This window comes from Dichotomopilus funicola (genome assembly GCF_033296635.1).
Source record: "Dichotomopilus funicola strain CBS 141.50 unplaced genomic scaffold C8A04scaffold_1, whole genome shotgun sequence".
Taxonomy (NCBI): domain Eukaryota; kingdom Fungi; phylum Ascomycota; class Sordariomycetes; order Sordariales; family Chaetomiaceae; genus Dichotomopilus; species Dichotomopilus funicola.
This window is the reverse complement of record NW_026944022.1, coordinates 556,416-569,218: the sequence shown is the minus strand read 5'-3', so window position 1 is coordinate 569,218 and position 12,803 is coordinate 556,416. Positions and strand designations below refer to the sequence as shown.

Below are 12,803 nucleotides of genomic sequence, written 5' to 3'. Positions count from 1 at the left end.
TCCGCAGTTGATGGAGGGGGGAAGGAAAACAAATTCTACACTAGTTCCGGGAGGAGGACCCGGGCTGGGGCAAGCCTGGGCGTGGACGGTAAGGGAAAGAGGGGGAGGGGGGACTGATGATGGAGGTCGTCTTCATCGGTTTGGAGGTGGGTTCCTTCTGCGACCCTAATCGTGGTGATGAATCCGACTCCGCGCACACCCTAGAAACTTGAAGTGAGTGGTGGGGAGCGATCAGAACGATTCAGAGACGCAGGCCCGGGTCAGTGATGCGATGCGAGGTAGCGTGGTCTGGATGCTCCCGAGTGTTCGGTTTGAGGAGACGGCGTCTTGTCAACCAGACTCTTACCGTCGTAGTGCGCACGCAAATCGGTGGGATCGGCCGCTAGCAACATCAACACTCTCCATTTTCGGCGTCTTGCCGACGGGTAACCAGACCCGTTATCATTTTTGCAGCAGCAGTCCTAAAAGGGCGAGGGAAGCGAGAGGGTTTCGGTGTGCGTGGTGTGTGTGTCGCAGTATGGGTGTTTCGGCGAGGGCGTCCCCGTTTGCGTGACATTCCACAACATTGTTTGGGCGGGTCTTCTCAGATGCGCAGGCGGGTGATAATGCAGGAGATGGGACAATGGGACGCGAAGTCCAAGGCTTGCGAGGTTTGCATAAAGGATTCATTGCATTGTTGCGTCCTGGTCCAACAACCTGCCCAAGACCACAGAACATCTGTCGAAGACAATGACCGTTGTCCAAAGTTCTCTCTCGTATTGACGACCAGTCGGAACCTTCCTTAAACCCACTTGCTCCATACACTCCCAAACCGCAGCAGATATCCTCCTTGGATCCCAAATTGGAACTCTTCCCCAGGGCGATCATCCGTGCAAGGCACGCGGTGGATCCTGTCAGCGTGTCGACCACGTTCTGGAGTGGCGCTGGTCTTTGTCTTGAGTGGCGGCCCTCGGCTCACCGTTGAGCCGCTGACTGACACAATTGCCCGTCTCTCCAGGGGCCCCTGTGGCCCAAGAAATCCAAAGCTGATGACCCATGGCGATGGTGGTTGCACGGCGTGAGGGCTTGCAGCTCGCCTAGGTCAGGTGACTTATGCCCTCACAGGCTCACCCTGCTGTTCCTGACCGGGGAAGAAAACACGAGGGGCTTGTGTGATGGTGAGCGAGTCTGACCGAGGGTGATATCACAGGAGAGCCATCTGGCAGATTACACCGTGTGGGCGCGGCACGGCTTCAAAAGCAGGTGCCGTTCACGGGAGCGGGGCGTGATTTCGGAAAGAAATCAAGCCGGCTGGACGCGCGTAAAATTTCAAGCAAACGGCGCCTTCCACACGCGGATTGGCGAACGTTGGCGCGTTGAGATGGGGGTGGCTTCCTGGGGCCGCCCCAAACGTGGTTTTCTTGGAGGGAACTTTTGAGGGCAAAGTGATCAGCCGCCGTGGAGAGTCGAGACAAACAAGATGTTGTCCTTCGACTTGATCTCGTAGGCTTCCTCACCCTCAAGTTCCCAATCGGCGTCGTTGATCAGCACGAGGATGCCGGGCCGGCTGCGCGCGTACGAATCAGCATATCTGTTGTTTATCTCGCAGCTAGAAGGGGCATCAGATAGTTACATGTGGCCGTCGAGGACAAACAAGTCGGCCCTTGGGTCCTTCATGTAATGCTTGCAGAGGTGTTCGATGAGGAAGGCGATGTTAGCTGCCTTGCCACTTTCGTCGGTGACAGGGAGTGAGATGAGGTAGCGGCGTTGATTGTCGAACAGCATCTCTAAGCCGCCGCTGTGGATGGGGGTCAGTCAATCATCCCACGCCGTTGAGAATCCGGGGTCTGGGGTTGGTTTCGTTGGCGTGCGGGTGTAATTGTGTGAAATATGAGATGTGAGATGTGATATGAACTCCTTATGAGAGCTAGGAGGATTATAAAGTGGGGGACGCGCGAACGAGGGGGCAGGCGGGGCATAGGAATATTTGCAAAATTGCAGGAGACGAGAGAAATTGACATACGAGAAATCAACCGTGATGGGAATCGTCGCCGCAGACTCACTTCCCATCTTGAAGGATTGACTAATAATATGCCACAGTTTTCTTTTTCTTTCTTTCCAATGAGCCCGAAACCGTTTCAAAGGGCTGGTAGCGAGGCGGGGTAATCTTGGAGCCAGGGACAAGGCGTAGGGTGACGATGTAGGATGTGGGAATCCGGAACTTGAAAGGGGTGAGCGATGTTAGTTCGTGAGATACGCAGCGATGGAAACCCGTTTGGATACACACGATGCGACGTGGAAGCTTTGCAAAAAGTCTCAAAATATGAGATCAGTGGGTGGAAAGCGGGCGGGACATGGCAGGTGGGGGAAGTGGGCCTGTCAAGCTGGTAGTCACGTACCGTACGTGTAAGTGCGGTGTGTTTCGGTCAAATTTTACCCTTCTGGATTACACACGGTACCTAATGGGAAACCAAACAACCTCACTAAAAACTTGAAGGTTCTTGATACACGGCGGGCCAATCACATACAACACAAACTGTGGGAGCCAAAGAGACACAAACGACAGCATGGCCGATGCCATCGTTGAAAGTCGATATCTGTCGGCAGGAGCAAACCGGTACACTGCCGCCGCAGACTGGGGTGAAAATGGATTCGTCGCATTTGGTTCTGACGCAAACGTTTGCCTTTGGGATCCAACGGTACGTCAAGAATTCCGAGAAGATGAGACTTTTTGAGTCAGTTCCATATCACAAGCTTGTATTTTATTACACGCGAAGGAACTGGGAAAGGAAAAGCCACCGCAAATAACGAGACAGTCATAATAATATCATTCTCAGGTTTCAACAGGCATCTCACATATCATAAGCGGGCACACGGCTCATGTACGTGCTGTGAAGTTCCTGCCTCAAAATGCAGATGACAGAGCAGACCAAGGAGGCAAGAAGATCGCTCACTTGGTGACGGGCGGGGACGACAAACAACTCCGGCTCTGGGCCATCGATTTGGAAACCCGCACTGCTTTATGCACGCAGATGGTCCAGGAACACACTGAGCCTATCAACTGCATCGCCTCCCTCAAGTCAGCTGCGTTTGCGGAGACAGGATCTGGGAGGTGCCTCTTCGTCACAGGGGGTGCCGATGCAACCGTCAGGGTGTGGGCTTTGGAGGCTGCCGGTCAAATGACCTTGCTGCAGACGATCAAGACGACGAGAAAATACATGCCCCTGGCCGTGGCGTTGAGCGAGCTCAAAGGGGGGAGTGATGGGAACGGTCTCGTACTAGCTGTTGCTGGGACGACCAATACCATCCAAATATTCACGGCGGCCATGCCAGGAGGTGGTGACTCAGGGGCTACTATCGACTTCACTCTGCAAGCGACGCTTCCTGGCCACGAAAACTGGGTTCGTTCGCTTGACTTCACTCGCGAGAAGCTGGAGCCGGGCAGTGACCTTCTTCTGGCTTCAGCCAGCCAGGACAAGTATATCCGGATCTGGCGCATTCACCATGGCAATGCCCTGTCTGCCCTGAACGCCGCGGGGCTCGACATGTCCGCCGATTCTCTGACACCGGGGAACAAGATCCACAAACTCACTGTTGGGACAGGCGATGGCGCTGCTAAGTACTGTATCATGTTCGAGGCGCTCCTGCTCGGCCACGAAGACTGGATCTATAGCGCCCGTTGGTCTCGAGCAGCTAGCGATGGTCGGTTACAGCTGTTATCAGCCTCGGCCGATAACTCGTTATCACTTTGGGAATCCGACGCTGAGTCTGGCATTTGGATCACCGGTGCCCGACTAGGAGAGATCAGCCGCGAAAAGGGGGCTACTACGGCTACAGGGAGCATCGGCGGTTTCTGGACCGGCTTGTGGTCGCCTTTAGGGGAAACTGTCATCACTCTAGGCCGCACCGGTAGCTGGAGACGCTGGGACTACGGAACAGCTGAAGATACATGGAAGCAGAACTTTGCCATTTCTGGCCACACCCGCGCCGTGACGGGGATATCGTGGTCCAGGGACGGCCTCTACCTGCTCTCTACCAGCTCCGATCAAACCACGCGGCTACACGCCGAGTGGGCTCTGGGCGCCGCCCACTCCTGGCACGAGATGTCTCGCCCCCAAATCCACGGCTACGACCTCAACTGTATCTCGGTCCTTGGCCCGTCATCCTTCGTGTCCGGCGCCGACGAGAAACTCATGCGTGTCTTCACCGAGCCCAAAGCCATTGCCCGCATGCTGAGCCGCCTAACAAACTCTGCGCCCCTAACCCCAGAAACCGAAGCCGCACTCCCCGACGCAGCCAACATGCCCGTGCTCGGCCTCTCCAACAAAGCCATCGACACCATCCCCGACGACGCCGACCTGTCTGCCCTCGCTCCTGATTTCTCCAACCCAATAGGAGCAGACCGCACCGCACCAGACCCGGCCACTTTCGTCCGCACCTCTGCTCTCGCCAACGACCACCCGCCCTTTGAAGAGTCCCTGTCTCGCCACACCCTCTGGCCCGAGATAGAAAAGCTGTACGGACACGGCTACGAGATCTCGTGCTTGGCCGCCAGCCATGACGGTCGGCTTGTCGCTAGCGCGTGCAAGGCTAGCTCGCTTAACCACGCCGTCGTGCGGTTGTTTGAGACACGCCGGTGGACCGAGATCCGGCCGCCGTTGCAGGCGCACACGCTGACCGTGGCGCGGCTTCGGTTCTCCGCGGATGATAGCTACCTGGTGAGCGTGGGACGGGATCGAGGGTGGGCAGTCTGGGGGAGAAAAACGGGGAAGACGGCTAGTGAAGGTGGACAGGAAGGGGAAGAGGACGGGTATGAACTAGTACAGGCTAACCCGAAGGGCCACACTCGGATGATTCTGGATGCGGCTTGGGCCCCAGCCGTTAAGCTAGGGCAGGACAGCCAAGAAACCGTTCGAATCTTTGCTACAGCGGGCCGAGACAAACTCGTCAAGATCTGGCTCCGGAAGCCCGGCGACGGGTCCCAATTTGAGCTAGCTAAGGCAATCCCCAGAGATCATCCGGTCACGGCACTTGACTTCATTCCTGAGACGGAAGACGGGCAGCCTCTCCAACTAGCGGTAGGGACGGAGGCGGGCAAAGTCTCGATTTTCGCGCTGGCGGTCAAGCTTGACGGGTCTAGTGGAGAAGTGAGTGTGGAGGTTGTCTCGACGCTAGAGGTGCCAAACGAGCTGTCTTTGCCAAAAGCGGTGACACAGCTGGCCTGGCGGCCGGTACGGGAGGAGAGCAAAAGTACAGAAGAGTTGGCTATTGCAGGCGAAGATGGGTCGTTGAGGATCTACGCTTTTAAGTCGTTGCGAGGAGGGTAGGTAGGAAAATAAAAAACGTCTGCGCTGGTATGGATGAATAGATGGGTTTCACGTGCCAATGGGGCGTTGTCCGAGAATAAATTCGAAGTGAAAATAGACCCCTGGAGGTCATGAAATGTTGGCCGTGTGGACAGGACAAGTGTTGCAAGCGGTTGTACGAATGACGATTGCTACGAGGCATACGTCTCTCGTCTCTCCTATGATATTTACAATGTTTAGAAGACTACTTACTAGTGGCAACTACAGATTCTAGCCGGTCACTGGCTGCGTGTGGAAAGGCTCAAAGTCGAGGTGTTCACCACCCATCGCAAGGTGTGCTTATGAATTAACTTATTGTTGCCCAGCTGGGCTCATTAGGTATCCAAGTATATGTCCTCTGTAAACGCCATGTTATCCCAGTCCTGTACGTGCCCCCCATGGTGCTATTATCAACCCTCTCCCGCTCGTGCCACTTCTCCCCCGCGCCACATAAACACAATCCGCCCATCATTAAGTCGTCCGCCAATGCCAGAACGGCCGTAGCCCCCCCAAAAATATGCGCCCTGTCGTTCAAAGCGCCGACCAAATAACCCATATGTAGGTCCCACCTCATTATTACTGACGCCAGTACATCCTTCTCATACACCATAACTCCTTGGGCTGCCGAAAACTCGGGCGAACAAATTGACAGACGGACAAGGCAACAGGCGGCAAATGTTGAGGCCTGTCCCATCCGCAAGTCCGTCGCGCACATAGTCAACCCCATTGACCCCCTCCATGGTAACTCTCAAGCAAACAGCCACAGTCCTTAAAGTTCCTTGACCCTCTCCGCCGCAGCTGCCGCAATCGATGTGAGGGCCTCTCCCACCGCTGTCGTCGTCGCAGCGGCGACATCAATAGCCCCCTTGGCAACCCCCCCGTCCAAGGAGTCGCCGTGCATGTAAAACCAGGCGCGGCTAACGATGAATTGCAAGTGCTGTGGCAGGTAAAGGACAGTGGCGATGAATGTGAGGGAGAAGAGGAGGAAGAGGACCGAATCTGTGGGATGGGGAGGTTAGTGTTTGAGCTCCTGAGGAGGGATGGATGGATGGGAGTGACAAAGGAAGTTACCACGTGGGCAGGAAAAAAACCGTACAGAAGATGAATTTTTCAATAGGTGTATAAATGTACACGCTCATCGTCACCTCGAGCTGGTAGATCTTCAGCTGCAGCCATTTGCTGAATGATTCGAGCGTGGAGGCCATGGCGGGCGGGTTGGGGGTTGATGCTGGGAGTCGCGAAAAAGGGATGATGGATGCGACGGAGATGGCGCGGCCGCGTTCAGGGGTTTAAATGGCACTGGCTTCGTCGGTCGGGGTTCGTTTGGGGAAGAATTTCGCGTTCGCTCTCGATTGTGTGCCACTTATGCTACTGAATTGTCGCTCGCTGGTTTGTGGGGGCTGTCGAAGAATCAAAAGTTCTGTGTGAATCTCGGTGAAGGGAAACTGAAATGGTAAAACAAAGTCAAGGGTCAGAGGGAGATGGCAGAATCTTGGAAGTGCATTTGCCTGCCGAACGGAAGAGTCGGTCGCGCTCTGATTGGCTAATTACAGGGCCCCGAATTTCGTCCCACCCCTGGCTCGGGAGCATGCACGGCCGTCCCCCGTCTCGAGTTTGATGTTAACGGCAATAACGGCAACAGGTCCACCGCCAGCTCAACCGGACAATACTATATGACTTGGGAGAGGATGGGAAATAGCCCCTCATGTCCTTAATGATCCGCCCCCTGGCCCGTCTGCGTATGCTCTTTGGGACCGTAGCAACTCCGAATTATTCCCAAGGCGCCCGCGGCAACAGCAGCACGATCACGAACCCCTCCAAGTTGACGAGTAGCTTTACTACGTCAACTTCCATACAAGGCAAACAGACTCAATTGCCCCCACGCCCCAAACACCCTCCCGAGTCCGAGATTGACGAGAGCTTTTTGAAAGGCAGCGGCCCAGGTGGACAAAAGATTGTAAGCCCTCCTTATCCTTTTCCTCCCCAACTCTTTCATAGTACCCGTACTCCTTGTTGGACTTGTCTTGCCTCATTTTGACTTGCTATATCACGCCAGAACAAAACCAGTTCCGCAGTCCAGCTCAAACACCTACCCACCGGAATCGTAGTCAAATCCCAAGCGACCCGTTCCCGTTCTCAAAATCGAAAAATCGCACGCGACTTACTGGCTCTCCGGCTCGATGAGCTTGCGAGGGGCCCTCAATCCCGAGCCGCTGCGGTTTCCGATTTGAAAAAGAAGAGAGCGGACAGTAAATCGAAGAAGGCGAGACGGAAATACAGAAAGCTGGCAGAGGGCCAAACTACGGGGGAAGGGGATATAGGAGAAGAGGGTGCAGAGGGGATAGAAGGAAGAGAAGTGGAATGGGATGGAGAGGGGGGATTAACAAGGAGCAGCTCGGAGCGGATCCCCTAGAGGTCAACGACGCGGAGCTCTCGAAGTTGCAAATAGCAGAATCAGATGAAACAGAAAGGGAAGATGGTCAGATTAAAAAATGATACCCAGAGTAGAGAACTTGGAACCAGATATGGTCGGGTCAGATGGGGACCTTCGTGTGAATTGGCACGGCAATAACCCAGACTGGCAATGTACCCCATTGCAGAAATGAGTTTTGCCATAAGCACAAAGATTCCTTATGATGGCCGACTACCAAGATACGAATCACCGCAGGTACAGTAACAAAATGTATCAAGGCCCTAGCCTACTCTCCCACCTGCCGTACTACGCATCCGCCCGCCCCAAAACTAGAACCACCCGCGCATCCGCATGTGCCAAAACGGAGAATGCTAAATGCCCACCAACCCCCGACCAGTGTCACAACTTTTTTAAGGTGCGAGAGTCGCCCGGGAGTCACAAGCGCGACGCCGGAGCCTTCTGCGGCACGGTCGGCCTCGTCGTGCGGCGGTCCGGAATGCCGTCCTTGTTCTGCGCTATACACCATAAGCGGTCAGTCGATGATGCCCTAACTCAAGCCACGGCATGAGGACCGAGATTTCATACCTTAGAAGCACTTGCGGTGCACAATCGAGGGGCCGCTCTCGTCGTACTCCTGCTTCGAGATCCACATTTGCTGGAAGGTCGACAGCGACGCGAGAATAGAACCACCGATCCAGACGGAGTACTTGCGCTCGGGAGGAGCGATGATCTTGACCTTCATCGAAGAAGGAGCAAGAGAAGTGATCTCCTTCTGCATCCGGTCCGACAGACCAGGGTACATGGTGGTACCACCAGACTAGTGACAAATGTTAGCCGCCTCTTTCTTCTTTTGTGTCGATATTTCGAAAAGCCGGACTCACCATGACGATGTTGCCATAGAGATCCTTCCTGACGTCGACGTCGCACTTCATGATCGAGTTGAAGGTGGTGACGTGAATGCCACCGCTCTCCAGACCCAGGACAGAGGGCTGGAAAAGAGCCTCTGGGGCGCGGAAACGCTCGTTGCCAATGGTGATAACCTGGCCGTCAGGAAGCTCGTAGGACTTCTCCAAGCTGGAGCTCTGCGCCGCCGTCTGGATCTCCTGCTCAAAGTCAAGGGCGACGTAGCAGAGCTTCTCCTTGATGTCACGGACGATTTCACGCTCGGCCGTGGTCGAGAAAGTGTAACCGCGCTCAGCCAAGATCTTCATCAGGTAATCCGTCAGGTCACGACCGGCCATATCGACACGGGCAATGGCGTGGGGAAGCGAGAAACCCTCGTAGATGGGAACCACGTGGGTGACACCATCACCAGAATCCAGCACAATACCAGTGGTACGACCGGAGGCGTACAGCGAGAGAACGGCCTGAATGGACACGTAGAAGGCGGGGGCGTTGAAGGTTTCGAAGACGATCTGCGTCATCTTCTCGCGGTTGCTCTTGGGGTTGATGGGCGCCTCGGTCAGGAGCACAGGGTGCTCCTCAGGGGCAACACGGAGCTCGTTGTAGAAAGTGTGATGCCAGATCTTCTCCATGTCATCCCAGTTGGTGACGACACCGTGCTCAATGGGGTAGCGCAGCGTGAGGATACCACGCTTGGACTGCGCCTCATCACCGACATACGAGTCCTTCTGCCCCATACCGATCATGATACTAGTAGCGTGTCAGCCTGATCAGTCCGAACCACGATCAGGAAATATTCAATAATAAGCCTACCCATGGTGACGGGGACGACCGACAATGGACGCTGGCAAGGAATAATGTTAGCTCGCATGTTACTTCCTTCCTATGGAACAGATGGCCAGAGCTCGGCTTATCGCCGACCGAACTCAACCGTGAGATTCTCTCGAGCTCAACTTACGGAAAACAGCGCGGGGCGCATCATCACCGGCGAAACCGGCCTTGCACATGCCGGAGCTACACGCATGTCAGCCATAATTACATCCCGTGCAAACTCCGCTTGATTTCAATCGGAAAGAAATGTGTATCCGTTGACTCGGCGATGGTGTTACTAGGTGGGGCCGTCGGTAAGGATGATCCGCCAGCTGTCGCCGAGTCGGTGAGATGAGGGGATCGTCGGTCGGGGGCCTTACCCATTGTCGATGACGAGGGCAGCAACTTCTTCTGTATGACGGAGACTCGGTCAGCAGCTTGTTCCATACGGTGCGTGACGTGATGCCGGCCGGCTCGGGCCCGACCGCCCGTGGACGGAGGTCGGGCGTCTTTGCGGGAAGCACAGGGAGCAGCAGCTGCTGCAGGGAAACATACCCTCCATTTTGATAGATCTGGAAAAGGTGCAAAGGTGGAAAGGAGGATTAATTAATCTGCTCGAGCGATCTCAAATTGTCAGTAGGAGACGTGATGGGATTTGATCGCATGTAACGCACCGGAGCAAGAAAGAGAGAGGGTTGGAGTCGCGGCGCGAGGTTGGAAAAAAGGGAGGTGAATTTAAGGTCAGTGCTTAGGTTGGCGTGGGTTGAAAGAAGAGAGGGGGGATATGTGGGTGGAGGAAGGAAAGACTTGGGCCCCCCTGCGCCCCATGTCCTCAGAAGCTGGAAATTGTGTGGGGCATCAAGCAAGTGCAGGCAGTGGGCGGTGTGGGAGCTGGTGGGGTTTGTTGGGAACAGATGCAGCTGCCTCATTGGCACAAATTGGGAATTCGCCTGCCGCCTTTGCGCTGACGGGACTTGTTCAAAGGGTGACGGGAGGTTGGCCACAAGTTTTCGTAATTCGCTTGTGGCTGTGATTCTGACCATCCTGGCCGAAGCAAAGAATAGGTATCCAACGCGAACCTTGGGGACACGACGTCTGACTTAACGATCGGATATGCAACGGGGAAACTGCCAACGACGGCCGGTTAGCATTCGCCAAGGCATCAATGCCGTCCTGCTGCCCTGTGTTTTCATCAACAATCGAATAGTACGTGGCACAACAGTCAAGGTGCAGCGACATCGAGTATCCCATTTCTTGGCAAGGCATTGCCACGCCGCAATACGCTCCGGAGACCTGGTGCATTCATAAGTCAACCAGGGCCAGCTGACGTTCCCCAGTATTCCCCGGAGACGTCCGCGATAGTGGTGATGGGGAAAGAGCAGAAGATTACTAGTAGTGTATGAAGAACTTCGCTACATCAACAAGCATGATCAACTCGCTCTTCTGCCAAGCAGGCACTGTTCTTGTTCCGCCCAAGTCTTTGGTCTGATCCGGTCTGCGTCTCAGGAGCCTAGTGAGGTGTACGTGTGCCCTTGAACAACACAAAAAAACTAAATAGTCGAAACAACATTCTAGATCATATGCTGGAATTTTATAGCAGCCTGACACCAGGTGGGACCATCGTCCACAATGCGGCTGCCGTGCCGAGACCACCGGAACCAAAACCGCGTGTCCCAGGTTGGCAGAAAAAGGGGCTGACGTACCTGACCCAGGCAGTGATATCAGGGGCAAAGCTCCACCTTTGGGGGCAGCTCGACGATCTATAATCTCGCCGTCCTCTGAGAGAGTTTCTCGCCGGATATTTGTCCTAGGACAATCAAGGGTTTGGGAGCGGGGCACCCTCCGCAGGTCCAAGAAGCTTCGCCTTTGGCATTATTTTCCACAATTTTGTTCTAGAAGCTCGGGCACCTAGCTCTGCCGCCTTTGGCATCCCAAAGTTTTACTCAGCCCGGCGGCAACGAGGGGTAGTTCAGTGGGGCAAATTTGATTTCTTGGCCTTGGAGGGGTAAAGCATAGACCACCATGAATATATCTGACAAGGGAAGTGTTGCCCAAGGGCGATATAAACCACAAGACGAGATTAATTCTCGAGTTCTAAAAGGTTAAAATGGAGAAAAACGTCCGAATTATTGGCTGCCTACCTCCTGTCAAACCCCTCAACCGTGACAGGTCGGGTTCGAAGGAGTATGGAGGTCACGTGACGGACACACTAAGACCGTTCCGGATGGAAATTTCCCGAACATTCGTGCGATCGCGGTCAGCGCCGCGACTAACATCGCGGCAGGCAATAATTTTTGGGCAGATATACGGATACAGACAATCAGTTTCCTTTTTTTCCCCTCCCAACCAACCTGTCACTGGCATATCTCACTTCTGCCGTCACACCGGATACAAAAACCGCCGTCTGTTCCAAAGCTACCGTCACAGGTTGTTCCCCAAGCATCTACCTTACTTCACTCGGCGCAAACTTTGCGCAAAAGACCCCTCGTCCCCCCCACCATGGACCGAAACCTCAACAACCTGCTCAAATGGAGCATCGAGAACTCTGTTCCCTCCAGCACCACGCCCGCCAGTACCGATAGTGCTGACAGACCGACCGCCATTACAGCTCGTCCGTCTGACACCCCTTCCACCGGCGCGGCGACGGCCCCGCCCGCCAGTAACGTTAACCCGGAACTTCTTTCTGCGCTTTTCGGCGGGCCGTCCGAAGCCGATTTGATGCGTGCCGCAATGGAGGTCGTTACGGACCCGACAGCGACCCTCGACAACAAACTGATCGCGTTTGATAACTTCGAGCAGTTGATCGAGTCGCTGGACAATGCGAACAACCTGGAGCCACTGGGTCTCTGGACGCCGCTGCTTTCGGTACTAGCAACCCCCGCGAAGAGCGAAGAAGAAGAGGAGATAAAAACGTACGAACCCGAGCTGCAGCGCATGGCTGCCTGGTGTGTGGGGACGGCGGTGCAGAATAACGTCAAGAGCCAAGAGCGACTCTTAGCGATGGGTGGTGTGCCGACGTTATTAAAATTAGCGACGGCAGAGGACGGGGATGTGGGCGTGAGGCGAAAGTCGATTTATGCCCTCAGCTCGGCGGTGCGAAACTATCAACCTTCCATGGATGTGGTGGTAGAGGGGCTAGCGAAGTATGGGAGGGGGGAGAAGGTGGACGCGGCGGATATGGATGCTGTGGATGGGGTCATAGACTGGTTGAGGGAAAGGGTGAAGGGCAAGGCATGAGTGTTGAAAGCCCGGGGGGATAAGCTACGGTAGTCAGCGATAACGTAGTGGCGCAAAGGGCTAGAACAGCGATAGACGAGCGATGTCTTGTTGCATGGGTGGCGTTTTGGCTGGTT

The 12,803-nt window shown here is 55.0% G+C and overlaps 5 protein-coding genes across 5 annotated transcripts; 2 read left to right on the top strand and 3 right to left on the bottom strand.

The window, feature by feature from the left end:
- Positions 1-1,428: 1,428 nt before the first annotated feature.
- C8A04DRAFT_23893 (ubiquitin-related modifier 1) lies at positions 1,429-2,049 on the bottom strand (the record flags this gene model as incomplete). The annotated part of the gene is made up of 3 exons (XM_062778866.1): positions 1,429-1,546; positions 1,613-1,777; positions 2,003-2,049. The coding sequence occupies 3 exons, from the start codon at positions 2,047-2,049 to the stop codon at positions 1,429-1,431; spliced, it is 330 nt and encodes a 109-aa protein (XP_062641471.1).
- Positions 2,050-2,546: 497 nt separating this feature from the next.
- Positions 2,547-5,306, top strand: C8A04DRAFT_8540 (WD40-repeat-containing domain protein; the record flags this gene model as incomplete). Its single annotated transcript, XM_062785152.1, has 2 exons — positions 2,547-2,678; positions 2,817-5,306. The coding sequence occupies 2 exons, from the start codon at positions 2,547-2,549 to the stop codon at positions 5,304-5,306; spliced, it is 2,622 nt and encodes an 873-aa protein (XP_062641470.1).
- Positions 5,307-6,093: 787 nt separating this feature from the next.
- C8A04DRAFT_23891 (uncharacterized protein) lies at positions 6,094-6,529 on the bottom strand (the record flags this gene model as incomplete). The annotated part of the gene is made up of 2 exons (XM_062778865.1): positions 6,094-6,323; positions 6,421-6,529. The coding sequence occupies 2 exons, from the start codon at positions 6,527-6,529 to the stop codon at positions 6,094-6,096; spliced, it is 339 nt and encodes a 112-aa protein (XP_062641469.1).
- Positions 6,530-8,323: 1,794 nt separating this feature from the next.
- Positions 8,324-10,012, bottom strand: C8A04DRAFT_23890 (actin; the record flags this gene model as incomplete). Its single annotated transcript, XM_062778864.1, has 6 exons — positions 8,324-8,554; positions 8,619-9,390; positions 9,454-9,484; positions 9,599-9,654; positions 9,831-9,861; positions 10,006-10,012. The coding sequence occupies 6 exons, from the start codon at positions 10,010-10,012 to the stop codon at positions 8,324-8,326; spliced, it is 1,128 nt and encodes a 375-aa protein (XP_062641468.1).
- Positions 10,013-11,949: 1,937 nt separating this feature from the next.
- Positions 11,950-12,687, top strand: C8A04DRAFT_23889 (nucleotide exchange factor Fes1-domain-containing protein; the record flags this gene model as incomplete). The annotated part of the gene is made up of 1 exon (XM_062778863.1): positions 11,950-12,687. The coding sequence occupies one exon, from the start codon at positions 11,950-11,952 to the stop codon at positions 12,685-12,687; it is 738 nt and encodes a 245-aa protein (XP_062641467.1).
- Between the last annotated feature and the right edge of the window lie 116 nt (positions 12,688-12,803).